We start from the raw sequence: 27,997 nt of genomic DNA on the forward strand, positions 1-27,997 counted from the left end.
ATAATACTCCATAGCTTAAAACTTGAAAAAGGAAAGTAGACGTGTTTTTTTAAAGACGTTACCTTCCCATTAATACTAAGATTGTTCAGAATAGGTGTCTGTAATTATAGAGTTTGACCCCCATGGCATTATTATGGAATTATTCATACTTCAGATTTTTATGAGAATACTACCTATAGTTTGGTTGAATTTTGTAAATCATAAACACATCCCAAAAAAATTGAGAAACGCATCGGTCTAGCAACAAATAATCAATCAATTGGTGAATCATTTAAGATACTCCATAGCTGATACCGAGGTTACTTTAGGTATTCAGAAAATGACATGGTCCCTTAGAGGATCTTGGGCGGAGTAGGAGAAGCAAATGCCAAGAATTTAGGATTGAACTCCAAAATTTCCATTTGCTTTTCCTCTAAGAACAACCATGCTTCAATCCCTACCCCATTAGAATCGGTATAATCATTTAAGATAATCAAATTCCTGAGATAAGGAGTGAGCTTCCCATCAGTTGGGACCATCCACTTAGGCTTCCCGGCCAAACCCAAAATCTAGATCACTGAATCCAACATTACACCAGCTAGTAATCTTGTAAGCCTTGTCTTGATTGTCAGAACATGATTTAAGAAACTTTTCAGCATTTTCACGGATAGCCTTCACCCCTTTCTCCCCCTCATATTCCTCAATTTCCTCCTTTTTTTGACAAACTTGTGTATGAATGTTTGCAACAAGTTCTGGCAGCGTTGCCACCTTTACCTGAGCCGAGGCAACTGCGTGTGTGATTAGGTTGCCTATTGAGAATTCTGGTAGCGGGGGTTTCATCCTCGGTCGCACATTTATGTTTAGAGTAAATACGGTTTTATCGTCCTTCTGGCAAGTTTTTGATGCCAGCAGAGCTTGCTCCCAGATGAAACCGGACACTGCTAGGAAACGGCTAGGATGAAGCACCTGGTGGCTGGCAGCCTTAAGCTTTAGCTTGCTTAGAGCAGCGTCCCTGAAGATGAAGCTCTTGACTACAACAGAGCAATGGTGTTGCTTTACCTGATCTTCTTCATTCACAATCAACAACGGCTGTGCAGTAGCTGATGGAGGAAAGGCAGTGATGCCGGCACCAAAATCGGGTTGTATAAGTTTGTTTTCATCAGAGCTTCTGCTTGCTAGGGAAGCCCAATGCTTAAAGAAGGTTAAAGCAGAGATCCCATCAGTGAGTTTGTGGATATCATACCATGCAATCGCAACGCCACCGCAGGTGAAAACGTTGATCTGAATGCAAATGTGAGCGAGCTCACTGATTTCCTGCTGCTTGTTAATAATACACAAGGATTCTGAAGGCGGGAACAACTTTTGGAGTAAACCCTCATGTTTAAAGAGGACAGGGGAGTTTAAGACAGTGGAAAGAGGGCAGTTAACCCGAGTTTCAAAGACAGGTATACCTTCATCATTGCAATCGATGGTCGATTGTTTGATTCGACCAGCTAAAGGATAAAATCTAGTGAGTGTTTGAGAGAGACAAGTTTTGAGCCATGTAATATCAAGGGGTTGTTCTTGTGTTTGGGATATAGCAGTGTAGAAAATAATGGCCGGAGTCTGCAAGGGAGGGGAGATGGGTACGATCTGATCAACGTAAGAGAATGTATAGTTTTTGAGATGTGAAGGTGTGGGAGATGATGGCTTCACCAATTCCCTTGATATTACTTTCACTTCCATTTTAAGAACTCCCTCGATTTTCTAGTTTGTGGATTGTATCTTTGTTATTTCTGGACGTAGAGGGTAGACCAATCGTTAACATTTTATAGACCTAATTCGATTTTTCTTTATTTTGATATCTATTGTTAAAGTTTTACTTTTTTTTTTTTATTACAAAATTAAGTAAGCCCAAGAGCTAATCCCTACCAGGTGTGGGAGATGATGGCTTCACCAATTCCCTTGATATTACTTTCACTTTCATTTTAAGAACTCCCTCGATTGTCTAGACATTGGCTAATAAGGCATGCATATTGCATAACATGCTAGGTAATATCCTAGCATAATGCTGGGGGTAAGGATCGAACCCCTGACCTCAGGTGCCAAGTGAGAGTGCTCTACCCACTTGAGCTAATTCCTATCCTTTTAAAGTTCTACTTATTTATCTTGAGAAATATTGGTTCCCCAAGTATGGAAAATCGACATGAGCAATTGCAATTTTTATTAATGCATTTTTCTTTATATTTAATTTTTTTTACTTTGCAAATTCAATAGTTTATTAACTTTATTTCTTCGAAACTATTGCAATATTGCACTACACATCCCTAAGAATTATAGAAATAAACTAATTTAAGAAAGGTACAAATTTTCTACGTCATATCATTTTAGTTTTTCGATTTTCATTATGTACCTCAATCTTTTTGAACTTTCATAACCTTGAGACTTACTCCCTTTGTATTTTTTTTTTTATCTTTCTTACTTTGATTACATATTAGTAAAAATTATAATAATTGAATATTAATAAAGTACTCATTAAGACAAATCAAAGGAGACCCCACATGACTATATTTTTCTTATATATTGAGACTTACTCCCTCTGTACAATGCATAGTCCCCATCGTACCTAAGCGTCAATTATTTCATTTATTCTTTTGCAATCTAATTTATAAAAACTACAACAATTAAATTATGTACAAGTTAAAATAATTTCACTAGATTACAACTTACAAATAGTCAACGGAAATAATGACGTGAGTTGCCAGTTGGGCAACTATGCACTAAAACAAATAAGTTTCAGGATGCATTATTATTGTGAAATCTTAAAACTAATGTGGTACAATGCAGAACTCGAATAAAATGTAAAAAGACTCATCAAAATTACAAAGTCTTGTAAATAATGCGTTAAGTACATATTCTATTAGTTAATGGTGTGACATAAATGGTAGATTAACATAAAAAAGATTAGAGCAACTCCAATAGTAAGTTACAACACCTTGGAGCTTGACTTGCCACATCAGTTTTTTAAATTACTACATTTTCAAGCTACAAAGCACTCTAATGGTTAGCTATAACAAACAGTAACCTGCTTGAAAAATAAAAATTAAAATAAATTAGACACATGTTACAATTTAGGTGGAGGCTGTTTTCTTTATTTCAACCAATAAGCAGTGTAGCTTGTTTGGACAGGTTGCTCCTTCGAGCTGCAACTAATTTTTCCACTCCAATGGTAAGCTACTTGCTTGAAATTTTAGTTAATTTGCAAGCAGGTCCCTTTTTCTTACCATTGGAGATGCTATATTACTGATTACACATTTATGAGATTACTCGTGAACGTCATCATTATTTTGTCGCAGACCGCATCACTTCTTGAATTAAAAAAGTTATCCTACTAGTGGTACGTTTGTGTGAGATAATGCTATGTAAAATACTTCCTCCGTTTAGAAATAGTTACACTGTTTGCATAGTATTTAAAATTCACATGTTACATTTTGATTGTTTTTGTTGATTTATATTGTTATAACGGACGTGAGAAAGAAACAAATAATGAAGGCAAAAACAAATAAAAGAGACAACATATTTATGTGGTTACCAATTTGGCTACATCCACGGGCAGAGAGAGAGAATATTTTATTATGTGAGGAAAAAACAGATACCAGAGATAATTAGACTAAATTCGTAGTCTAAAACAACTAGTTAAAATCACTTATTTATACTCCACGTCAAAAACGCGTTTTCCACATAAATCGGACATCCGCCTGATCGGGTCGGGGGAAACATTTTCTAGTCCAGATTGGTTGCGGGACCTATCAGGTGAACTCGACATGTCGTAGTTTTGTATTTTGTTAGGCGGAGATTATTTCCTAGACAACTTTTAGAGTAGAAAAGTGGTCTCTCAATTTGTCTACACAAGGTACGTACATACCTGTGTGCTATGTGATTAGTATCCTGATTTAAGGAGAAAGAATTTTAGTATCATATATAGAAACTTATTAAGTTCATATGTGATTTCTGGTATTATTGATTGTTACATGTTTTATGCCTGTGTGCAAGCATGTGATTTTGAGATTTATTATGAGTAAAAATTTTCATGTTTGTATGAAATAACTGATGCAAGCATGTGGAAGGAGATTTTATTTATTAATTCATATGAGGAATTAATATTTGTTATAGGGATTGAATCGTGTTATTCATATGTTCCCTTATTTATTATATTCAATACTTTATGAGGACTGTGGGCCTTATTTGGTAAGTTGATAAATTATGCCATTTTAAAGGTAAGTTGGATTGTTGGCTAGGTTCAACAAATATGAACGATTGAGATAAAAGGAAAATGATCTTGGGTTATAAGTTGTGATCACTTATTAAATCTTAAGATAAAAGAAGTTCAGTTGTGACCATTTGGTTGTTATTTCTGTGTTGCTTGTATGTGTGTCATAACAAGTGATAATTGGTAATTAACGTAAAGTGTAATGAGAATAGTTGTAAACATTAGACTGGTGCACGTCAAGAGTTGGACTTTGGGAGTTGGAGTACATGGTGGTAGCCCATGGCTTTTTCTAGGAGATGGATTGATCACCATCCCTCTTTTATTTTTCAAAGGTCTCTCGATATCGCAGGTCATTCTGGAATACAGAGTCGCGCTCGTATTTCGTCTTCTTAGTGAAGGCATTGGTGGTAGCACAACTCGGGTCCAATAACTATTCCATTTGAGTAATAAAAAGATGTTTAGAGTTAGTTAGTAAAAGTTGTCTACAGAATGTTATATGATTATATTATTATTTATCCCTGCATGTTATTTATTTAGTATCAAGTTAGGAATACTTATGTTTTAGTATGTAGTACTCAGTTTCGCTGATTATGTGCTTTGTTAGTGTTTGTGATCATGGCTTTGCCTTATTGATCATGTGATGACCCAATTTGGTGAGCTGATTCAGTAAAGTATTGACATTATAGGTTCGAAGATGTGCATAATTGGGAATCTGGAATGGAGAGAATGTGTGACTATTTTATTTTACTTTTTTGCATTTGTAGGAATATACATTATTAAGTTGGTTTGAATAAGACTCATTTAGATTGTTTGATTTCTAAATACTTATTTATTTATAATAAAAGGTTAAAGTTTAGTTATATGTTTTCCGCTGTAAAATTCTGAATTAGTCGATACGTTATCACACGGGCGATAATACTTGGGTAATTCTCTACTTTTATATTATAAAGGTATTTCTGAAAAGAGAGAATATATTATCGGAGTGTTACACAAGACATGGGGAGTACCTAACCAAATTAGGGTACTGGTTAATCAAGGGAGGAGAGAACGATAATGTCGACATATCAAAGTTCTGGAAGAAATTCTGGAAACAAAAATTTTGGTCAAAATGGAAAATATTCTATTGGAAGCTAGCTAATGGTGCATTAGCCCCCGGAGTAAACCTTAGAAAGAGAAAAATTCTAAGTGAGATTCCTTGCCCGCTCTGTGGGAAAGAGGAGGAGATGGATACTCACTTATTCAAGAACTGCGAAGTAACTATGAGAATTTGGAAGAGCTCAAATCTAGGAATAAACTTGGAGAACCCAGTCAATACTACCATCACGGTATGGTATATAAATTGGTTATGGTACCTAATGCAGGAGGAAAGAAGTCTTGAGGGTAAAACACTTGAATTTTAGGAATTTTATGGAGTGTCTGGTTACTAAGGAACAAAATCATATTCAATACAAGATATCACTTGAATCCCCTAGATACTTTTGAGATCTTTAGTCTCACGCAAAGAAGATAGTGTGAATGCTCTAGCAATATCCACAAGGATGAAAGGTCAAAAGAAAGCGTAGTGCGAGAGAGTTACGAGGGAAGATCTCTTGGGAGAAAAACTGGACACTTGACAGAAACCATAGTACTCTGATAGTTGATGGTACTTGGAAAGAAAACAAATACAGTAAAAAATGACCTGGGTGATGTTGCATATGGATGGGTAATAATGGAAGGAAATATGGAAACAACAAAAGGAGGATTTTCAGTTGAGGCAAGCTCACCAACACAAATTGAGGCCTATGCCCTTCTCTTTGGAATAAAGGAGTGTCGAAGTCGTAACATAAATTAAAAAACTTGGAGGTTTGGTCTGACGCTAAACAAGTGGTGGAGAGTTTACGAAACGGTGCAAAAATGATTTCTTTAATCCATAACATAATTCTTGAAATTTTTTAATATTATTGGGAGAATTTTAGTCAGTTTGTATAATTAAAGTAGAAAGAATAAATGTCCAAAAAGCCCACTTCCTGGCTAGCCAACAAGCCAGATGAGGGGAATTAGCATGTAATTGTCTATGGTTATCTATGTTACTGGAAAAAAAAAGAAAAAAAAAAAACTGAAAAATTGGAGGAAGGAGTACCATGCATATCACAGACACCGTACAATATTACAAATGGCGGGAAGCATGAACAGTTGATCACTGTAGAAAGAGCAAAATGAAAAGTGAAAAACACACATTTTCTATGTCAAAACAATTTACGTAAAGATTTACAACATGGGTTGAAAACAATGCGAAAGCAATATCACAAATGGTCTGAACTATGAATAGTTCATCACTATAAAAAGAGCAAAAATGAATAGTGAAAAACATACATTTACGCCACAAAATTCACAATATGGGTTGAAGAGGAGAAGCAAAAGCAAGAAAATCAGAATTAGACTCCAAACTTTTAATATCTTTCTCGTCCAGGAAAATCCATGCTTGAACTCCGTCATCACCATCTGAGTCAGTAAAATCAGTCAAAATAATCAGATTTTTATGAAAAGAAGACATAACTGCATCAGTAGGAACCATCCATTTAGGCTTCCCAAACCCAAAATCCAGATCACTGAACCCAAGCTTACACCAGCTAACAATCTTATATGCCCTCTCCTTATACTCTGACAACATAGGGATTAACTTATCCCAACTTTCACGTACTGCCTCCACTCCATTCTCACCATGATACTTTTCTCTAATCTCGTCCTTCGTCGTCAAAACTGCTCCATGAATCTCTGCAACGAGCTCCGGAAGGCTGGCCAATATCCCAGCCCGGGCTACTGCCGTGTCAATAAGGTTTCCGATAGAACCTCTCGGGAGTGGCGGGTTCATAAATGGTCGCATGTTTACCGTAATTTGAAGTGTTGTATCCGTATGCTCGTACTGATCCCCGGCCATCTCTGAGACTACTAAGAGTTGCTCCCAGACAAATCCGGCCATTGCCTGCAATCGAGTTGGGTTGGGGACTTGCTGACTAGATGCCCTAGCCTTCAGTTTGGCTATAGCATTGCTCCGGAATATATAACTTTTAACCACGACAGAAGGGGAGCCGTGAATGTGATTTTTGCAACCATTATTATTCGCCATACCCATCTGGAGTAGCTCCGGGTTACGCCGCGGAGGGAAGGCAGTGATGGCGGCTTCGAAATCAGGCTGCACTATGTTTTCAATGAAGTCACCCCTTGTAAGAGCCGCCCAATATTTAAAGAAAGTTGCGGAGGAGGTTCCATCCGTAACTTTGTGGATATCATACCATCCAATAGCAACACCTCCACAGGTGAATACATTGATTTGAATTGTAAGGTGTACTGACATGATTGGCAGATTATCATCAACACCAAGAACACCTAGTGAATCTCGAGGTGGAAGAAACTTGTTGACTAAGTTAAGTTTTCCAGGCGAGTTTAGGACATAGGATATAGGGCAATTCACTTGAGTTTGAATAAAGGGTATCCCTTCGTCGGTGCAAGTTATCGTTGATTGTTTGATTTGGCCAGCTAAAGGGTAGAATCTATTTAGTGTTCTCAGATAGAATTATATAAGGGAAAGTAGACTTTCTTGCATATAATTAATGAAAAGAAAGAAGCCTTATATAAGGCAAAGTACAAACTGTTTCTAAGATAATGAAAAGAAAGTGGGATAGAAAATGGCCCACGTTTAACAATACTGCTAACAATTAGGAAATGAAACTTATGCTAAGAATCCTAAGAATGCCCACTAACTAATAATACTAAATTAAAGGAAAGTCAAACAACTATCTTTGAATCATTACTTCCACTAATTATCCAACATACCCCCTTGATTCAAAGTTGCATACTCCCATCTTCATCATGAAAAAATCTTGTTTCTTGAACGCAAGTGACTTGGTTAGAATGTCAGCCATTTGTTGATTTGTAGTACAAAACTTCATTGCAATATCTCCCTGAGCTACTAATTCACGAATGAAATGATGCCGAATATCGATGTGTTTTGTACGACTATGAAAGATAGCATTCTTTGTCAGATTAATTGCTGACATGTTGTCACAATAAATCTCAGTAGCAGTCACTTGATCTTGAAGAAAATCTGCTAACAGTCTTCGTAACCAAATAGCCTGACAAGCTGCGAAGTAATTGCTGCATACTCAGCTTCCGATGAGGATAAAGCTACTGTACTCTGTTTCTTTGATGACCAAGAGATAGCACCGGATCCAAGAGTGAATACGTACCCGGAGGTGCTTTTTCTGTCATCAAGGGAACCTGCCCAATCACTATCGCAATAGCCGACCAACCTCATGGTCTTCACATTGTTGTACCAAATCCCATAATCAGATGTACCTGCTATGTAGTGCATTATCCTCTTTACTGCTCCAAGATGATGTTTCGTAGGCTTATGCATAAACCTAGAAACCAGTCCAACAGAGTGCGCAATATCAGGTCGAGTGTGAGATAGATAGTTCAAACCACCTACCATGCTTCTGTACAGCCTTGCATTTGCTGCTCCTGTATCATCATTTGTCGACAATTTCTCATTAGGATTCATTGGAGTGTAAGCAGGTGTGCATCCTGTCAACTGAAATTTTTTGAGAAGATCTTCTGCAAACTTTCGTTGGGAGAGAAAAATACCATCAACACCTTGTTTTACTTCTAACCCAAGAAAATAGTGTAGTAAACCCATGTCTGTCATCTCAAACTTCCTCAGCATACTAGACTTGAATTCAGCAATAATAGACTCACAAGACCCCATGTATATCATATCATCTACGTACAAACAAACCACGAGAAAACCAACAGTACCTTGCTTTTTTAAATAGAGTGTAGGCTCATTTTCACTCCTTTGAAAACCATTCTCCAGAAAGTATGAGTCAATTTTGTGATACCATGCACGCGGGGCTTGTTTAAGGCCATACAATGCCTTTTGTAACCTATAGACTTTGTTCACTTCATCATGAACAACAAAGCCTTCAGGTTGAGCAACATATACCTCCTCCTTCAACTCTCCATTTAGGAAAGCTGATTTAACATCAAACTGAAACACCGGCCAACCAAGTTGAGCAGCTAAGGCAAGAAAGGTTCGTACCGTTTCAAATCGAGCCACTGGAGAGAACGTCTCATCATAGTCAACTCCTTGCTCTTGTGCATATCCCTTAGCCACCAATCGAGCCTTATGCTTTTGTACTCTTCCATCAGCATGATACTTAGTACGGAACACCCATTTCAAGCCAATGGCATTTTTTCCTTCCGGAAGATCAACTAACTCCCATGTGTTGTTCTTCTGTATGCATTTCATTTCTTCTGCCATAACATCCTGCCATACTTGTTCTTGAGCAGCATCGTCATAATAAATAGGATCTGAGACTGAGAGAGCAAAGTCACATGTTTCATAAATCTCTCTTAGTGAACGGAACCTCTGCTGAGATTCTGGTGTACTTTCTGGTGACGAAATTGTGTTGCTGCCAGGTTGTGGGCTTGCAAACGAAGTAGTATTGTTGTCTTGTGAGTTGCAACTACTTTCTTGTGATGTATGGGTTGCTGCATTAGGGACTGCATCAGGGACTACACCAGAGACTTCTCCATCATCAATAAAAGGAACCATCTGTCCTGTATTATCAGAATTCCAAGACCAGCTAGCAGACTCATTAAATAACACATCTCGACTTATAATGATCTTGCCACTTATTGGATTATACAACCTATAAGCTTTGGATTTCAAACTATAACCAAGAAAAACACATTTTTCTGATTTATTTTCAAGTTTATGACGAGATGATTTTACCAAAGCATAGGCTATACAACCAAAAACTTTTAAGTGGCTTACCAGAGGCTTCACATTATGCCATGCTTCATATGGAGTCTGATTCATGACTGCTTTTGTGGGAGAGATGTTGCGAAGATACACGGACGTAGCTACTGCTTCTGCCCAGAACTGATTTGGAAGTCCTCTGGCTTCAACATGCTTCTGGCCATTTCTACAATGGTTCGGTTCTTCCGTTCAGCAATGCCATTTTGCTCTAGGGTGTAGGGTGCAGTAAGTTGCTTGTAGATTCCAAGCTCTTCACAAAATGCATCAAAATCATTTGAGCAAAATTCACCTCCATTGTCTGTGCGCAACTTCTTTATGAAACAACCTGATTGTTTCTCAACAAAGGCTTTGAACTTTTTAAACATTCAAGTGCTTCAGACTTGAGTGTCAAAAAGTAAACCCAACTCATCCTTGTATAATCATCAGTGAACAATAGAAAATAACGACTACCATTCAATGACTCCGTTCTCATCGGCCCACACAAGTCTGCATGAACTAACTCAAGACATTCAGTTGCTCTTCGGGACTTCCCAACGGGAAAAGGCTTTTTACTGTGTTTCCCTAAGACACACCCTTCACAGAACTCAAGTTTATTGATGTGTGGTAGGCCTAAAACCATCTCTTTTTGACTCAATAATTTCAACCCATTAAGGTGTAAGTGACCATAACGCAAATGCCATAGGTCAGAGTCACTACCACCTTTAACAATAAGAGCCTTGTCTTCTACAATGGATACATCAAGTGGGAACATTCTGTTTTTGGTCATACTAACACTAACAAGATTAAGACCCGATTTCTTATCTCTAATAACACACTGACCAGCATCAAACACAACTACCAATCCATCATTCATCAATTGTCCCACACTTAGCAAATTGTGAGCTAAACTAGGTACAAAGAAAACATCATGCAATAATTTCTTTTTACCAGTGCTAGAACAGATAGCAATTGTACCTTTCCCATCGACTTGAACAGTTTTGTTATCACCAAGTCGAACTTCGGATTTTTTGGAGACGTCCAAAGTCTCAAACAGGGAGCGAGAATTGGACATGTGGTTCGAGCATCCACTGTCAATGAACCATAAATTCTGATCACTGGTGTGATCAGGATAATGTGCCATGAACAACATCTCTGAGGTATCATCAGTCTCGACCAAATTGGCTTTAGTGCTTTCATCTTTCTGCTTTGACCAACATTCTGCTTCTTTGTGGCCAAATTTTTTGCAATAATGACACTGAATGGAGCTTTTCTGGTTGAAGTGGCGTTGCTCCTGTGATCGACCGCGACCGCGACCTCGACCACCAGTACGACCACCGCGTCCTCTGCCACGATAGCCACCTCGGCTATTTCCTCTACTAGAGGTTTCCTCTTTCACCTGGAATGCCTTTTCTTCAGTAACTCCTTGCGTAACTCCTTGTTTTCTGTTCATTCGCTCTTCATGATTTTGTAACGAGCTCATCAATTCAGCAAAGGAATAAGTAGAGAGATCATGGGATTCCTCAATTGCAGGAACAATAAGGTCAAATCGAGTATTAAGAGTTCTCAATATCTTTTTAACCACAGTTTGATCAGTGATTGTCTCTCCATAAGATCTCATTCTATTGACAATAGAACTAGCCCTAGATAGATAGTCTTGCACAGTTTCTTTGGTATCCATACTCAAAGTTTCAAAATCAGAACGAAGAGATTGGAGTTTTACTTCAATTACCTTCGTCGAGCCCTGAAATTCAGTTTTCAGAGTTTGCCAAGCCATCTTAGACGTGGTTGCAGAGGCAATCCGAGAAAAGAGAGAGTCACTGACTGATTGTTGAAGAAAAAATAAGGCTTTGGCATCCTTTTTCTTATTTTCCTTCAATTTTGATGCATCTTTGTCTTTATCATCATACCCATCTTCAATGAATTCCCATAGCTCCTGAGATTGGAAGAGGGTCTTCATTTTAATAGACCAAAACTCATACTTATCCCCATCAAAAATGGGAATTAATGGTTGAGAAGTGGGTGATATTCCATTAGCCATGGATTCACACAGAAAAAGAGGATTTTTTGAAGATGGTAGAAGCTCTCACTGTGTTTCACTCAAGAAGAAGAAAGAAACAAGGCTGCGCTGCTCTTGTTTCACGAACCCACTGGACTTTTCTCTCTTTTTCTTTTTGTTTTTTTTTTTGCTTAAAAAAAGATCTAACCTGGATATTTTTATTAATTGAAAGATAAACTAAAGCTGCAGTGCTGTAGTGTCGTGGCACTCTCTCAAAAAATAAAAAAGCTGCTGATACCAAGATAGAATTATATAAGGGAAAGTAGACTTTCTTGCATATAATTAATGAAAAGAAAGAAGCCTTATATAAGGCAAAGTACAAACTGTTTCTAAGATAATGAAAAGAAAGTGGGATAGAAAATGGCCCACGTTTAACAATACTGCTAACAATTAGGAAATGAAACTTATGCTAAGAATCCTAAGAATGCCCACTAACTAATAATACTAAATTAAAGGAAAGTCAAACAACTATCTTTGAATCATTACTTCCACTAATTATCCAACATTCTCGAGAGGCAACTCTTTAGGAGATTAACGTTAACGGGCTGTGTTTCTGGTGTCCCGGCGTAAAACACAAGGACGGACGTAAGGAAGGGCGGGACAAGTGGAAGTATCTGATCAACGTAAGATAATGTGAAATTTTTGCGATGAGAAGGCGTCGGAATGGATGGCTTCACGCTTTCTCTTAAGATAAAATTAACTTTTACTTCGACGGAAGTGTTTCCCATTTGTTTGTTTATGATTTTTTTTCAATGTGCACATTTTGGGTGAAACATCGTAGAATTTTAAGGAACGGCTGGTTAGAACAATTTGCTCAATTTGGAATTTTTTAGATGTGAAATGAATGCCAAGTAATTCTAAAATTGGGATTCCTCGGTTTAACATTAATATGATTAATTTATTATAAACATCTTAGTATTTTAAGGAATGGCGGCTTAGAACAATATGTTTTTATAGATGAACCTATCATTGATAAGAAAGATAGACTTTCCAGTTTAAATATTAAATTGTTCAAGACCATAACATGGCCGGTTCCTTCCCCTCACACAAAAAGTCAATTAAGAAGATCTAGAATATGACAATTTGACAATAATTAAAAATAATAAACATAATTTACATTTTTAAGTGCTTAATTAGTTCACATGTTGATTTACCCCAAGTTAGACTACTACTCTACTAGCTAATCCCTTTTTTGGATTTCTCCAACAACGCTGTACGCCCTACATTTTTCTAATGCTACAGTATCCTCAAATTTACATTCTTTAAGGTACACTTAACTACTGCTAATGCTCATTATATGTAATTAATTTTGTTTACTTCATCTCTATTATATAAGCCAAGGGAGGAGGTGTGGTGTCCTCTTTTGAAGTGACTAAAATACCCTTAATGATCTAATTAATGGAATGAAAAAAATTACAAAAGCAAATCATTTAAAAATTCTCATTCCAACTTGCCATTTAAAACAAGTTTAAAATGGTATATGCATCAAATACTTCAATTAAAAATTAAATTGAGAAAATATTTATCTCTATTATATAAGGCAACACATGGGGGACACCAAAAAATAGAAAAAGGAAAAAAAAGGAAAAAAGAATAGAGGATAACTAACTATTTCATTTGAATGAAAAAAGGGGGGGAAAGTAAGACATTTAAACTGAATATCAGTTTTTTGAAAAAATAAAATCTAAAGACGATTTTTCTACCCAATTAATTTTATTTTCTACTTCATTTATTATCACACATTATCGCACGCATTGCGTGCATGTAAGACTAGTATAATATAGTGGAACTAATCTAACTTATAAAAATACTCTCGTTTCTTTTTAATAGTTATACTTTACTTTTTCACATTTGCCAATGTAAATATTTGAAAAGTAATATCCCTTAATTTACATTTGTAAAAATTATAAAAAATTGATATTTTAAAAGTACATATCGATACAAGTAAAAGAAGATCTCGCGTGACTATATTTTTTCCTTATCTATTAACCACAAATAATAATGAAACATAAATTTATGACTAGTGTCAAAACTCAAAGTGTAACAATTAAAAATAAAATGAGGTAATACACCTATATCCCATATCCAAGAGACAAATGAACCTTGTTAGACCACACAGCTTCATCCCACACCCAAGAGACAAATCAAGCTCAATAGCTAATGCTTCTATATTCCACAGGCAACACACACTTTCTTAAAATATAAAATCACCATCTCCAATCCATAATTTTGCATACTCCCAACACAATCCTACATCTAAGAATTCAAATTTCTTGTCCCACTTTTTTGTAATCGTCTATTTTACCACTTAATATTATTGGCCCACACAATTTAAACAAACTTCTTGTTTTAAAACAAATAATAAGACAAAAAAGACGACATTAACCAAAACAATGACTCTGTTTGGGGAAGCATTTTAGCTACTGTTTATGCCGATTTTGTACCAAGTACGCAAAAGGTTAAGGTGCCAACAACTAGATCAATATGCGAATAGCAATCAACATTATTAAAGAAATAAATAACGTAAACTGAATAAAGCAATAAAAGGAGCAAGAAATTGTTGACGCGGAAAACCCGAAAAGGGAAAAACCGCAGGTGATGCTCTTGATCACCAATCCACGCACTAATATGACGTTGACGCCGTACAAAGATCAAGCAAAGTAAAGAACTTTGTTCTTCGTTACAAGAGGAGTTATGGTAGTGAGAGAGAGGATGAATATTCCTAAAGGGAGGCTTAGAGAGATAAGAAATATGATCAGCTAGCCTGCTAGGTTTACATAAATTACATATATATATGAGAATCTCTTCTACTGATCTTGTGAGCTGCTTCCACCATATTCGCGCCACGTCACCCACAATCCCTCTTATATCACAACTGCTTAACTGCCATAGTGATGTATTTGAACTGGTCCTCTTTATTTTGGCGGCCCAACTCTAGCCTTCTCATTTATTGAATGCAGCGCCAAAGTGTAAACGCGGGCCCAACAGCTACCTTAAATGATAAGGTGCTAATATATTTTAGGTGCTAAAATGATTAGTAGTGTTTGGGGAGCACTTAAAATAAAATTTCACATGACTACAATGACTTAAATGAGAAGTTAAAAAATTTACCTTTTCAAAATTAGGTGATTGAAATTTTGGAAAATCTTTCCAAAATTTTGACAACAAGTAATTTTGCTAAAATAATTTATCAACTTAATCAACTAATTTTGCAAAACACTTAAAGTAATCAGGGCCTGTTCTCCCCAGCTTATTTTCAGTTCAGTTCAGTTCAGTTCAGTTCAGTTCAGTTCAATTCAGTTCAGTTCAATTCAGTTCAGTTCAATTCAGTTCAATTCAGATAAGTTCAGTTCAGTTCAGTTCAGTTCAGCTCTTGACAATACTTTTACTCTCACATATCACTATTCATTTCAGTTCAGTTCAGTTCAATTCAGTTCAGTTCAGTTCAGATCAGTTCAGTTCAGTTCAATTCAGTTCAGTTCAATTCAGTTCAATTCAGTTCAGTTCAGTTCAGCTGTTTTATGCCGAAGAGAACAGGCCCTCAGTTACCTTATCAGTTCTAGCATCTTATCAGTTTTAATTTTATCTTATCAGTTTCAGTTAACTTATCAGTTTCAGTTTATTTTCAACTAGTAATGCCAAACAGAACGATAACTACAACTAAAAATACAACTAACTATAACAGAATTTTTTTTTCCTTACTATCATCCGTCATCACCACTACAATTAATTTGCCATTCCACGCTTCAGCACAACTCCATCTTTCTCTAAAAAGTAAGTCAAAGTCCAATGGTTTTTCCTTCAATCTATGCTAAACTAATGCTCCCAAAACTCTTCATTAACACCCTCTCTCTCCTATGTTTTCTAAGAACTTTTATCCAAGCATCCTTCAGGCAGTTGGGTTTCCCCTACGTTCTCGTGCCCCGTATATATTGGCCCAGCAACAAACCCGAATTCAGGCCCATATCGGCCTCTATAATCCAGGATATGATTGGGCCCGGGCTCGGGTCCAATATACCCGAGCAGTGTGTCATTTGCATGCTTGAGTTCAGAGACAATGTGGAGATCAGAAGACTGACAACCTGCAGGCATATATTTCATAGGGGGTGTTTGGACCGATGGATGGAACATGATCAGATTACTTGCCCTCTATGTAGGACACCCTTCGTACCTGATGAATTAATGGCGGTTTTACATGGGAAGCCTTGGACAGCTGCAACTTCTGCCATTCCTGAATTTGGTGGCGAGTTCTGTTTGATCAACAACATGTTGTAGCATTATGAATTTATAATATATGTTTTTGTACATAGTGTTATGTGATGACTTTTTAATAGTTTTTATCCATATGTGGCATTTAGGCTCCAGTTTGGTATGATGTAAAATGTTTTTCATGAATATAAGTTTTCATTTTCCTATGATTGTTTGTTGTTTGAGTTAGCAAGGGTGTAAAACATCGTTTTCATTATAGAGAAATAGCTCTTGTATAGGTGAAAATCATTTTCTTTTTACGAAGAAAGAAAAACTAATTTTCCATCCTCCTCCTTAACACCTTTCAATAAGTAGATGGTGGACAGAGGTGTAGGATGAGCATCCTACACCAGCTCCAAAACGCAAGGCAAAAAGAATAAAACGCACCATTCAACATGCAAAAAAAAATTGATTTGACAGCCAATGTACATTCCCCTTACATCCAATGTACATGTCGAAAATTCAAAAAGTAAATGATTTGACAGTTACTGTTCACCATTTAATAACTGATTTGATGTCAACTGCCATCATTTCCCCCCATATACTGTTCACCACACTCTACTTTGAATGTATGTTATTGTTCATTGTGTGTTATTACATCGTTCACTATATCACAAGGATTGTACTTTGGATGTCTATTATTGTTCATTGTGTGTTATTGATGATTTTAGGGGATGTCATTGTACATTTTGATTTTGTTAATGAACAACCACGAAGCCAAGAATGTACAAAGAAACATAATAGAATAAAAGTAACCCAATTCCTAAAGCTGATGTCAAGTGAGTAATTTGCAATCTTTGTACACTGGTGTGTTGATGTTTGTTCATTAATGAAATTCAATATGTACAATTACAGTCCTATACCTCATATTGCTCCAGGTGCCACAAAAAAAAAACTCAATATGATTGTAACCCAGTTAATGTACATGAATGTCAACAAAGTGTACATGCAAGGTATGTGCATGTACATGCAACTGTATGTGGAGCTAATAATAATAAAAAAAGTACCGCAACCAACGTAAATAAGGATAAATCACAATGTACACTGATGGTCATTACTTTGATCACTGAAAATAAAAATACATTATTGTTTGATTGAATGTTCACTAGATATGACTCAATGTACAAATGTTCTAGCAAGATTGTTCAATTACTAAGCCTGAATGTACAATGTTGTTATGACTGGATGTTCAAGTTATTTTATAGAGCTGACTTTGTTCTGTGTACATTAAAGTTGCGTTAATGATCACTGTGTATGACTAAATATACATTAGCTTCACTAACATGCATGCATAACATATTCTATAGACACGAACAAAACAAAAAAAAAAACTTAATATAGGTACTAGAACAAAAGGTCAACACATAACAATATGATTGTAACCCAGTTAATGTACATGAATGTCAACAAAGTGTACATGCAAGGTACGTGCATGTACATGCAACTGTAGGTGGAGCTAATAATAATAAAAAGGTACCGCAACCAACGTAAATAAGGATAAATCACAATGTACACTGATGGTCCTTACTTTGATCACTGAAAATCCCCAAATGTACACTCGTATATTATTGTACATCAAACCATATGCATTTGTGCATTAAAAAAAGTTTTAAAAATGCAAAACAGAATATAAAATCAAATATCAACATTTGGAAATTTATAATAGAAATGAATGAAAATAAGGGAGAAATAAATGAAGAACAAAATAAATGAGAGAGAGAATTGAAATGGTTCTTGAAAAATAAATGAGAGAGAAAGAGAGGGAATGAGTGAGTGATAAGAGAGAAAAAGCTGGCCCACTTTCAAAAATACTGTCAAAAGCCTTCCAAATTTTGGATCTCCTAAAATCATCAAAACGACGTAGTTTTGGCCAAGGTGTAGGATGCTCATCCTACACCTCGGTGCATGATCTAATTTGCGAACACCTTTTACTCTCCTCTTATCCATCCTCTTCCTTTCCCTCCATGTTTTTACATAGTTTTTTTATTTTGTATTGAACAAAAGAAAGGGAAATTTACTTTTGTAATTGAATTTTCTATTGTACAATATCTTACATATCTAGAACAAGAACATCTTAAAAGGGGGGAAATATAGGCCATTTCAGTCATTTTGGAGCTGCATTTGCATGGGAGCAACTGTGATTTTGGAAACCAATAATAGAGAGCTCCTTACTTCATAAATTTTTATTTTTAGCTTGAGTGCTAAAGTGTTCAAATAGATGTGAGCGCCACAAATAAAAGTGTAAAGTACTCCTTCTGGTCTTTATTAGTTTACCCGTAATTTTTTGGATGTTCCTTATTAATTACCGCTTTCTTTTGTTTCTATTTTTGGAATGGGTCCACTTACTTTTCATCACACATACATCCAACTTTAATATAAAATAATAGAATTTCTTTCTTTCTATAACCCATAATATTAGTTCTCCTAAAACTCTGTGCAAAAGAAAGAAGTAAACTAATAAAGATCGGAGGGAGTACTATTATACCTTTTATCAGCCAATAAAAACCGAAAAAAGGGCTCATTCCGTAATGTTAGAATTTTTTTTTTTTTGGTTTTATGTTTTTGACTCATGTGATATATATTATATAACAAAATAAAATTAATTCCATGCTTGACAAAATAATTATGTTTATTTTTAAAACAAATATAAAAAAAACATGGAAACTACATGCTTCTTCATTATTGTTTTTCGTATTGAGTTTGCAAATTTTTTTAATATCTAAAGATAAATATATAGAAACATAAAAAATTAAGATTCAAGTTTTAGTTGTCAACTTTTCTGATTGACAAGATTAGTATATACATATCACTAAGTATGTTTTAGGTCTATGCAACTTACACGTGAAAAAATTTATTTTATAAATTTAAGATTTTTATGATACTTTTCCTGAAAAGATGGTGTAAAAATCAAAAATATTTTAAAAATTATTATATATATATATATATATATTAAATATAATTAAAGAGAAAATATGTTTTTCCACTTTTATTTTTAAAAAATAACTTGTGAATCACCCCACTAAATAAACAATATCTTTTATTTATATCTTACGTTATTCAAATTCTCCTTATGAAATTGGAATTAAGATTTCGTACACCGCTATTATCATTCTTACTCGTACAGTAGGTATTTTAGTCAAGAAGAAAAATTAATTGACTTACTTATTCACATAGAGTCTAATTAAGTAAACTCGTAAGATTTTATCATTATTTTCCAATTAATTTATGAAATTACTTTTCTAAGTTTTGTGTCTATATATGTTGAGTTTTAAATAAATTTAATTTACTGTTAAGCTACCATAACAAAAAAAAAAATACTTTTCGAATGTGAAAAGTCAGTGAATATGTTTATGATATGGTGCATGCTATAATAAAAAACCTTGTAATACCCTAATGATTCCCTTTCTTTTTCACTACCTTTCGTATAAAATAACAGAGAATAATCAAAGTATTTGTAAAAATATTTAGATTTATTCAGAAAATTGATAAAACTAAAAGTCATACTTTTTGGATACAATCGTGGCCCACCAAAAGGATGAGGAGCTAGCTCATGTGGTAGAGCACTCCCCTCTGATCCTTGAGGTCAGGGGTTCGATCGTTACCCCTAACATTATGTTGGGGTATTTCCTTAGCATGCTTTGCATGCTTTACCAGCCAATGTGCTGGTAGTTCCTACAAGGCTAGTAGTCTTGGTAGGGGTTAGCCCTTGAACTGACTTAATTTCCCAATCAAAAAAAAAAAAAAAAAAAAAAATCATGGCCCACCAAAATAAATTAAAGTCAATATTTAGAAGTCAACATTCAAAAGTAATATTTAGAATCCACATAACTCAATATCAATAAATAATTCAACTAAAATAAACGTAATTTAAACTTCACACTTTTAGATGCATCATAATCTCCAACATAAAAACAATTGTATGACCAACTAATACAAGTGGCTTGCTCAACTATAATACAAAAGGTAATAATGGTAAGCCATAATCGAAAACATAAAAAGCACAATACTACAGAGTATAACTGCCATGCAATACATACAATATATATTGAGACAAAATTAATTATACTGACTTTAATTATCCTCTTGACTGAATTAACTGACTAATTAATTTGGCATAAGCAATGAAACAAGTTAATTCTATAAACAGTGTTATAAAATGACATGCCAATTATATGCGCGACTCAGTGCCATCAAACCTGTTGTAGGCTAAAGATCAACGCCTATAAATAGGACATGTGGCTCCATCCTACTCCTACACGTGTCCCTTCACTGCTGCTGCAGAAAGTACGGGGTTCAAAAAGGTGTATGGCCTAAAATACACTTTTCAGAATAAAAGAGTTGTACTAGCACTCCTTGTTAGCCCAAATTTTACTTAGGCCCAAGATCTACAAAAGGCATTATTGTAAAATGGATGATGTGTACTCTCTAATCAATGCTTGTCACGTGTCATAAAACTATTGCTCAACCAATCAATGCTCACAAATTAGGGTGACATCACATCAGGGTTAACAATTACTTCAGACACTATAAATAGTCCTTGAAATCAGGGGAAAGGTACATTTTTCTGAGTAGTACAGTGTACTATCATTATACCAAAAATTCTCTATCTTTCTCTACTTTACCTGAATTAAGCTTCGGAGGGGGAAAAACCACCCAAACCTCCAGGGTGGGTCCCTTTTTGCAGGTCCGGAAGCGGAGCTCAAGTTCGGGTTTGGATTCAGGTGTTGTTGCACAAGTCTCCTATTGAAAGAACATATTGTTGGAAATAGTAGTATTGTTTTACGAGTTTATCTCTATGTAACATTTGGCGCCGTCTGTGGGGAGACGCAAAATTGACTGATTATCACGCATCCAACGTTGCTAGGAACAGGAGTTTCGAGATTCTAGTGGAAAATATGATGGACGATGAAAGGCCACCAAGAGGAAGAGATAGGACCCCCTGTTGTTGTCAACCTCTCTGCACGAAGCAGGCAGCCTGTCATTCAGGAAAAACCTTGAGCGTCCGGTAACAGCTGCCCATCTGGAAAATATTTTGAATGATTTTCAGATTATGATGGCTGCATGCTATCGTTGAGGAGCAAATCAAGAACAACATGTTGTTTTTCCACGTCAATCCAAACCCAGCTGCTGTAAGACATTCCCAAGAAGGCCGGTCAGGGCTAAGCAGGCCTCCTCGACAGGAAGTGTCCAGACTAGTCTCAAAAGGAAAGCAACCCGCGGTTAGTGAGCAGCGGAGGGAAATGGACTAGAAGTTGGTGGTCCGGCCAGGGGACAACTTACCTCCTAGTGGTTATAAAATGGAGACGGATGCTAAGGAGTATCTAGAGGAAAAAAGGTAGCAGCTCTACAACGCTCAGCATCAGGGTCCACACCCTATATGAGAGATCCTCCATTAAGGCTACCATCTAGAACGAGAGACGGAGTCAAGGACCATCTGCTGTCTAGCCAAGGCAAGAAAAAACTATATTGCAACCTATGGTGTATAGGCGTCGAGGCCTAGCTAACACCTCTTCTAATGTTGTGCTAAAGGAATATCGTCGGGAGAACATACCCATCGAGGGACCTTCGAGGCCACTCAAGATTAATTGGCTGACTCCATTCTCAACCAGAGTCATGGAGTCTCCTCCATGCCCAAAGGTTAAGCTACCCACGATAGAACCCTTCGACGGAACTACCGATCTAGACGATCACCTATCGGCATACAAGCATCAAATGTATGTTCAGGTAGTTGATGATGCTACTTGGTGTAAGAATTTTCCAGCTACTTTAAAAGGGGTAACGCCAAAAGTGATTCAATAATCTTCATCCTAGCTCAGTGAGTAATTTCACAGAGATTAATATTCTGTTCACTATCCATTTTGTAGCAAATCGGCAGGAGCAGAAAACTAGCATGCATTTGGGGGAAGATTATCCAAGGACCAAAGGAGGTGTAAAGAAGTTTTGTTAAGAGATTTAATCTAGAGGCATTGCAGATTCAGGATCTGAATGTAGGAGTGGCCTTCAAGTTTGATCTAGTAAAGAAAAAGATCACCACTCAGGTTGAAGCTTTACGGGAGGCTGAAGCGTTCATTCACGCAATAGAGGTGTGTGCAGAAGCAAAATTCTCATAAGTAAAAAAGACTGAAGAAGCAGTTCAGCCAAAGAAAAATAATCCCAAGAATGTTGAAACCTGGGCATTAACTTCTGAGACGACTTCATCCAGGAGAAGTAAAAGAAGTGAACCAGCAACATCGGCGGAGCCTATAGAATTCTGTAAAGATCGATACTCCATTCTTATGGAGATAAAAGATCAACATAAATTAAAGACGCCAGCTGAAATGAAAACTCCCTATAGGAATAGGGACTAGAGCAAATCTTGTCAATTTCATAAAGATTGTGGCCATGAACAAATGAAAGCAAGCATATGAAGAGAGCCTTGGAAGATTTGGCGCACAAAGGGAAGATGAATTCATACTTGTCTCAAGGAGGAAGAAAGTTTCAGAAAAGACATGATCGTCAAAACAAGAGAAAAGAAAGTGAAAGTACTGATGAAGATGTGGAACTTGTCATATCTAGAGGTTTTGCAGCTGGAGGTCCAACCAACCAAGGACATAAAAATTACCCGAGGGAACTCGGACATATCATGCTTACCAATCAAGCAGAGTCGTCAGTGAGCTGGATCAAGGGAAATTGAGAACCCCTCATGACGATACTTTGGTTGTGGAGATGAAAATTGTCAATTTGCAGGTAAGAATAATCTTGATTGATACCGAGAGTTCGACGGATATCATAAGCGCAGACTGTTTGTCTAGGTTGAAGTTCACTAAGAATGATTTGGTCCTAGTTCATCATCCAAAAATTAGGTTTGGAGGAGGAGTAATCCGCCCTATGAAAATTATCACCTTGCCCGTCAGGGTTTGGGATACGGAAGCATCCAGAACGTTATTTGTTAAGTTCTTGGTGGTACGAGATTTGACGACCTACAATGTCATTCTTGGACGACCCACTTTAAACCATATCAAAGCAGTAATTGTTAGTCATCTGATGCTAATGAAATTCGAGTATGATGGGGGGAAAATTGGATCCCTATATGGAGATCAGCAAGCAGCAAGAGAATGCTACCTCAATACTTTAAAATCTTCATCACGGAAGGGAGAAAAATCAGAACAACCAAAGGCAGTAGATAATGAAGCAGCCGATATTGTGAAAGGCCAGGTAGATGATCTAAAGACTGTGGTGTATAGATCTCAGGCAAAGGTCCCTCAAATGAGCAAACCGTCCATTCTCTTGCCGAGCAAGAAGAGGAAGTGTATGGCCATCAAAGAAGAAAAAGCTTTGTCAGAAGAAGTGATGGCCATCATGGGAATCGGACTAGAGCGGCCAGAATCGGTAAAAGTACCAATGGAGATCTTCTTGGATGAACAACGTCCGGAGAGGACGGTGAAAGTTGGGTCTCTTCTAGATCCAAAGATAAAGAACGAGTTGATCAAGCTGTTGAAAGAATTTGAAGATGTTTTTGCATATATCGTAAAGGAAATGCCGGGAGTTGATCCCGAAGTTGCCGTTCACAAGTTGAACATAGATCGTAATCAAAAGCCAATTCGGCAGAAGAAAAGGCACTTGGGTCCAGCAAGAAATCAAGCCATCGACCAAGAAGTGCAGAAGTTGTTAAAATCCAAATTCATCCGGGAGACTTATTATCCGGGGTGGATTGAAAATGTCGTTATGGTCCCTAATAGCCAAATGGAACCTAGAGGATGTGTGTAGACTATACTGATCTAAATAAAGCTTATCCCAAGGACAACTTCCCCTTGCCAAAAATAGATCGGATAGTCAATTCTACGGCTGGACATGCGTTACTAATCTTTATGGATTCTTACTCTAGTTTTCACCAAATTCCGATGTGGTCGAAAGATCAAGATAAGACCTCGTTCGTCACTCAAAAGAGGCTCTATGGTTCGATGAGGATGCCATTCGGCTTTCGCAATGCACCGGCTACCTTCCAGCGGTTAATAAACACTACTTTTCAGCCTCAGCTAGGGCGTAATATGGAGGCTTAAATCGATGACATGATCGTTAAGAGCCGGGAGGAGCCGGGTCATATTGATGACCTCCGTGAAACCTTTACAACTCTCAGAAAATACAAGCTAACATTAAATCTTCAGAAGTGCGTATTCGGAGTGGTGGCAGGAAAGTTCTTGGGATTCCTGGTCGACCAGAGTGGTATTTGAAGCAAACCCTGACAAGATTAAAGAAATTTTAAGTATGACATCGCCGCCCACAGTCAAGGAAGTTCAACGTCTAACCGGGTGTTTGGCAGCCCTAGGCAATTTATTTCTAAATCCGGGGACAAATGTCAATATTTCTTCTCAAGTATCAGGAAGAAGGCAAACTTTCAGTGGACGGAAGAAGCAGAGCAAGCTCTCCAACAAGTAAAGGAGCATCTCCGGCAGTTGCGTCACTTGGTCAGTCCGGCCGAGGGGGAGAAACTGTTTGTATACTTGGTCGTCTCACCTCAAGCAGTATGTGCAGTTAACCTGGTTGAAAGGGAGTCGGTGCAGGTCCCCGTCTACTTTGTAAGCCATGTGTTGAAGGATGCGGAATGCAGATACTCATTAGTAGAGAAGTTCGGCCTAGCGCTTCTCATGGCTAGTGGGAAATTGAGGCTATATTTTCTAACTCATAGGATACTTATCTATATTGACCAGCTTCTAAAGCAAGTTTTGCACAAGATGGAGGCTTCTAGACGAATGCTCAAATGGGCAGTGGAGTTGAACATGTTTGATTTAGCATTTGAACACAAAAAAGAGATCAAGGGGCAAGCCCTGGCTGATTTCATCGTAGAGCTTACTCGGCCTACGTTTGAACCCGTCCAAGATCCAGCTGGGGGCAGAAGACATTGGATGCTCATGGTCGATGGATCTTCCACTAGTAATAACTGCAGGGCTGGGATAATTTTCCAATCGCAAGAAGGGGACAAGTTTGAGTATGCTCTCAGATTTAAGTTCCAGGCATCAAATAATGAAGTCAAATATGAAGCACTTCTAGCGGGCATTAGAATGTGCAAGGTAGCTGGGGCTTTGGAGATTGAGGCCAAGACAAATTCCCTGCTGGTCGTCAGTCAAGTAAATGGAGATTTTGAGTACAAGGAAGCCTCCATGAGTAAATGTATGCAGTTAATTGAAGAAGAAATTAAAACCTTGAACCGGTTTGCGTTCGACCAGGTTCCAAGATCTGAGAACCATTAGGCCGATGCTCTTTCGAAATTGGCTTGTTCGACCGAAGGAGATGTGCCACGAACTGTGTTTTGGGAAGTAAAACCAACAAAAAGCATTGATCAAGAACAAGTCCTATTTCTCAGTCGAGGAAACGTCTGGATACCTCCCATCATTGAATTCAAGAAGACACGACGTCTGCCATCTGACCCGCTGGAAGCCAAGTATGTGAAGGCAAGGGACAAGTGGTTGAGCTCTAGGATGAGACCTTGTACAAGAAAGCGTTAAATCGTCCACTTCTTAAGTGTATCACCAAGGAGGACGGGTTGTACGTTTTAAAAGAATTATACGAAGGAGCTTGTGCCTCTCACATTAGGGGAAGAGCGTTGGGAGAGAAGGTAGGAAGGAGTGGGTAATATTGCACCACCTTAAATGAAGACGCCCTGATTTATGCTAAGAAATACGACAGCTGTCAACGGCATGGCAATAAACATCAAAAGCCGTCCCACTACCTGACCCAATTCTATTCCCACTTCCCTTCGCCAAATGGGGGATGTACATTTTGTGGCAGCCCGCCAAAAGAAGTTTGTGTTACTAGTAGTGGACTAGTTCACTAAATGGATTGAAGCTGAGGCAATGAGAGAGATCACCACAAATGATTTAAAAGGCTTTATACGGAAGAATATCATAACAAGATTTGGCATGCCCTAGTCTATTATCTTTGACAATGGACCACAATTTGAGACGCCTAGGCTCAAGGATTGGTTGGTTGAGCAAGATATCAAAGCCTACTATGCGGCCGTTGCTCATCCTCAGGCAAACGGGCAAGTGGAGGCATTTAACTAGATTCTCTCAAGTGGCATAAAAAAGAAGTTGAATAATTCGAAAGGCTTGTAGGTTGAAGAACTGCAGTTGGTTCTCTGGTCTATCAGAACTACAACCAAGAACTTAACTGGGGAGACCCCATTCATGCTCGTCTATGGTTCTGAAGCCGTCCTACCCATCGAAATAGAAAAGCCCTTCGTTTGGCCTTGGACCAGTTTCTAGAAGTTAAGGGCAATGCTCTATTAAGAATGCAATTATATAAGCTTCGAATGGCGCAAGACTTTAACAAAATAGTGGCTAGATGACCGCTAAAAGTAGGGGATCTCGTCCTGAGAAAAATGGAAGCGGTGAACTAAGCCAAAGAATGGGCAAACTCACGCCAAACTGGGAAGGACCTGACAAGATCGTCCAGCAAGTTCAGAGTGGCACCTTTTGTCTTGAAACCATGGATGGCCGGCCAATTCCTCGGACTTGGAACTCAGATACCTTGAAGAAATACAATGTCTGATGTAATTAAAGTAGAAGCTTGTTGATCTCTACCAAAAAGTGCTACAGCACACAAATGAAAAACTAGATATGTATACATGTATCTTGGCTCTCGGCCAAGCAAAATTCATATAATACAATTCTACTTTTTCTCCATGATTGTCTCTTTACTAGTTATGACTTACTATTTAATTAGGGGCATCTTACCACCGGCCAAAACGATGGTCTAAAACAAAATAATAAATAACATAGTAGAGAAATGTGGACGTCCACACTATAAGGACAACTTCCTTAACAAAAAAAGGCTTCTATTAGAAGATCGACCAAACATGTTACAGATCTATAAGGTTTGAAACATGACTAATGCCCTCAATTGATAAAACTCCAAAGAGTAGACATCAATCTCCTAAAAGAAGACGACCAGAATTAAGAAACCTTAGTAAAGGGATCTTACTTTTCGTCAAAAGGCCACTCAAGTAATAACCACCTTAGTAAAATAATAATTTATTACAAAGGAAAGCAAGACGGATTGCAAACATCCTAAGAAAGCTTTACCTTGCAAAATGTGTCACTATTAAGCATGGTCGTTCTCCTTCTCGGAACAAAGAGAATTTACCAAATTCACTTCGTCCAAGAAGGGGATGAGAGAGCCAATACATAATGACTAGACCAAGCGGACGAGTAACTTTTGCACTTGGGTGGTCAACTAAATTTTGGATTTAATTCGTCCAGGTTAGAGAACGTCTGAATGTTTGTTATAAGTTAATCGTCTCTTCAATCAAAGACGAGCGACTTCGGCACTTGGATGATTAATAGAATTTTGATTCTAATTTGTCCATGATTATTCTAAACTGGATGAAGAATTGAGGCACTTTATAAGAAAAATTTGCAGGCAGAGACAATAATTGGAAAAGTGATTCTATTATAAAAATTCCTAGATTATAAAAAAAGAGAAAAACTAAAGTACAAGAAATTCCTCCAGCCAAGATACAACAACAATGGGCCCCCAGGCTAAGCATTCTACTCAGGTGGGTGGTTGGTGTCATCGGCCTAAGTCAATGGGTCGACCACTTCCTCCTCTTCTTTGTCATCCAAAGAGTCTTGATAAACTAAAAGCTCTTCGTCGGCTATTGTAGCTCTCTGAAGGCTTTCTTGGAATTCTAGACGACATTTGTAATGAA

The 27,997-nt window shown here is 37.2% G+C and overlaps 3 protein-coding genes across 3 annotated transcripts; 1 reads left to right on the plus strand and 2 right to left on the minus strand.

Moving 5' to 3' along the window:
* Positions 1-522: 522 nt before the first annotated feature.
* Positions 523-1,723, minus strand: LOC125496024 (vinorine synthase-like). Its single transcript, XM_048641344.2, has one exon. The coding sequence runs from the start codon at positions 1,702-1,704 to the stop codon at positions 523-525; it is 1,182 nt and encodes a 393-aa protein (XP_048497301.1). The 5' UTR covers positions 1,705-1,723.
* Positions 1,724-6,596: 4,873 nt separating this feature from the next.
* On the minus strand, positions 6,597-7,562 carry LOC125495586 (stemmadenine O-acetyltransferase-like). The gene has a single exon (XM_048640349.1). The coding sequence runs from the start codon at positions 7,560-7,562 to the stop codon at positions 6,597-6,599; it is 966 nt and encodes a 321-aa protein (XP_048496306.1).
* An 8,290-nt stretch (positions 7,563-15,852) lies between these two features.
* LOC125495587 (brassinosteroid-responsive RING protein 1-like) lies at positions 15,853-16,338 on the plus strand. The gene has a single exon (XM_048640350.1). The coding sequence runs from the start codon at positions 15,853-15,855 to the stop codon at positions 16,336-16,338; it is 486 nt and encodes a 161-aa protein (XP_048496307.1).
* Positions 16,339-27,997: the final 11,659 nt, after the last annotated feature.

This window comes from Beta vulgaris, chromosome 3, assembly GCF_026745355.1.
Source record: "Beta vulgaris subsp. vulgaris cultivar EL10 chromosome 3, EL10.2, whole genome shotgun sequence".
In the NCBI taxonomy this organism is placed as follows: domain Eukaryota; kingdom Viridiplantae; phylum Streptophyta; class Magnoliopsida; order Caryophyllales; family Amaranthaceae; genus Beta; species Beta vulgaris.

Excerpts from the sequence above, each read along its gene's own strand:
- LOC125496024 (XM_048641344.2), bottom strand. The coding sequence starts at position 1,704 with ATGGAAGTGAAAGTAATATCAAGGGAATTGGTGAAGCCATCATCTCCC.
- LOC125495586 (XM_048640349.1), bottom strand. The coding sequence starts at position 7,562 with ATGTCAGTACACCTTACAATTCAAATCAATGTATTCACCTGTGGAGGT.
- LOC125495587 (XM_048640350.1), top strand. The coding sequence starts at position 15,853 with ATGGTTTTTCCTTCAATCTATGCTAAACTAATGCTCCCAAAACTCTTC.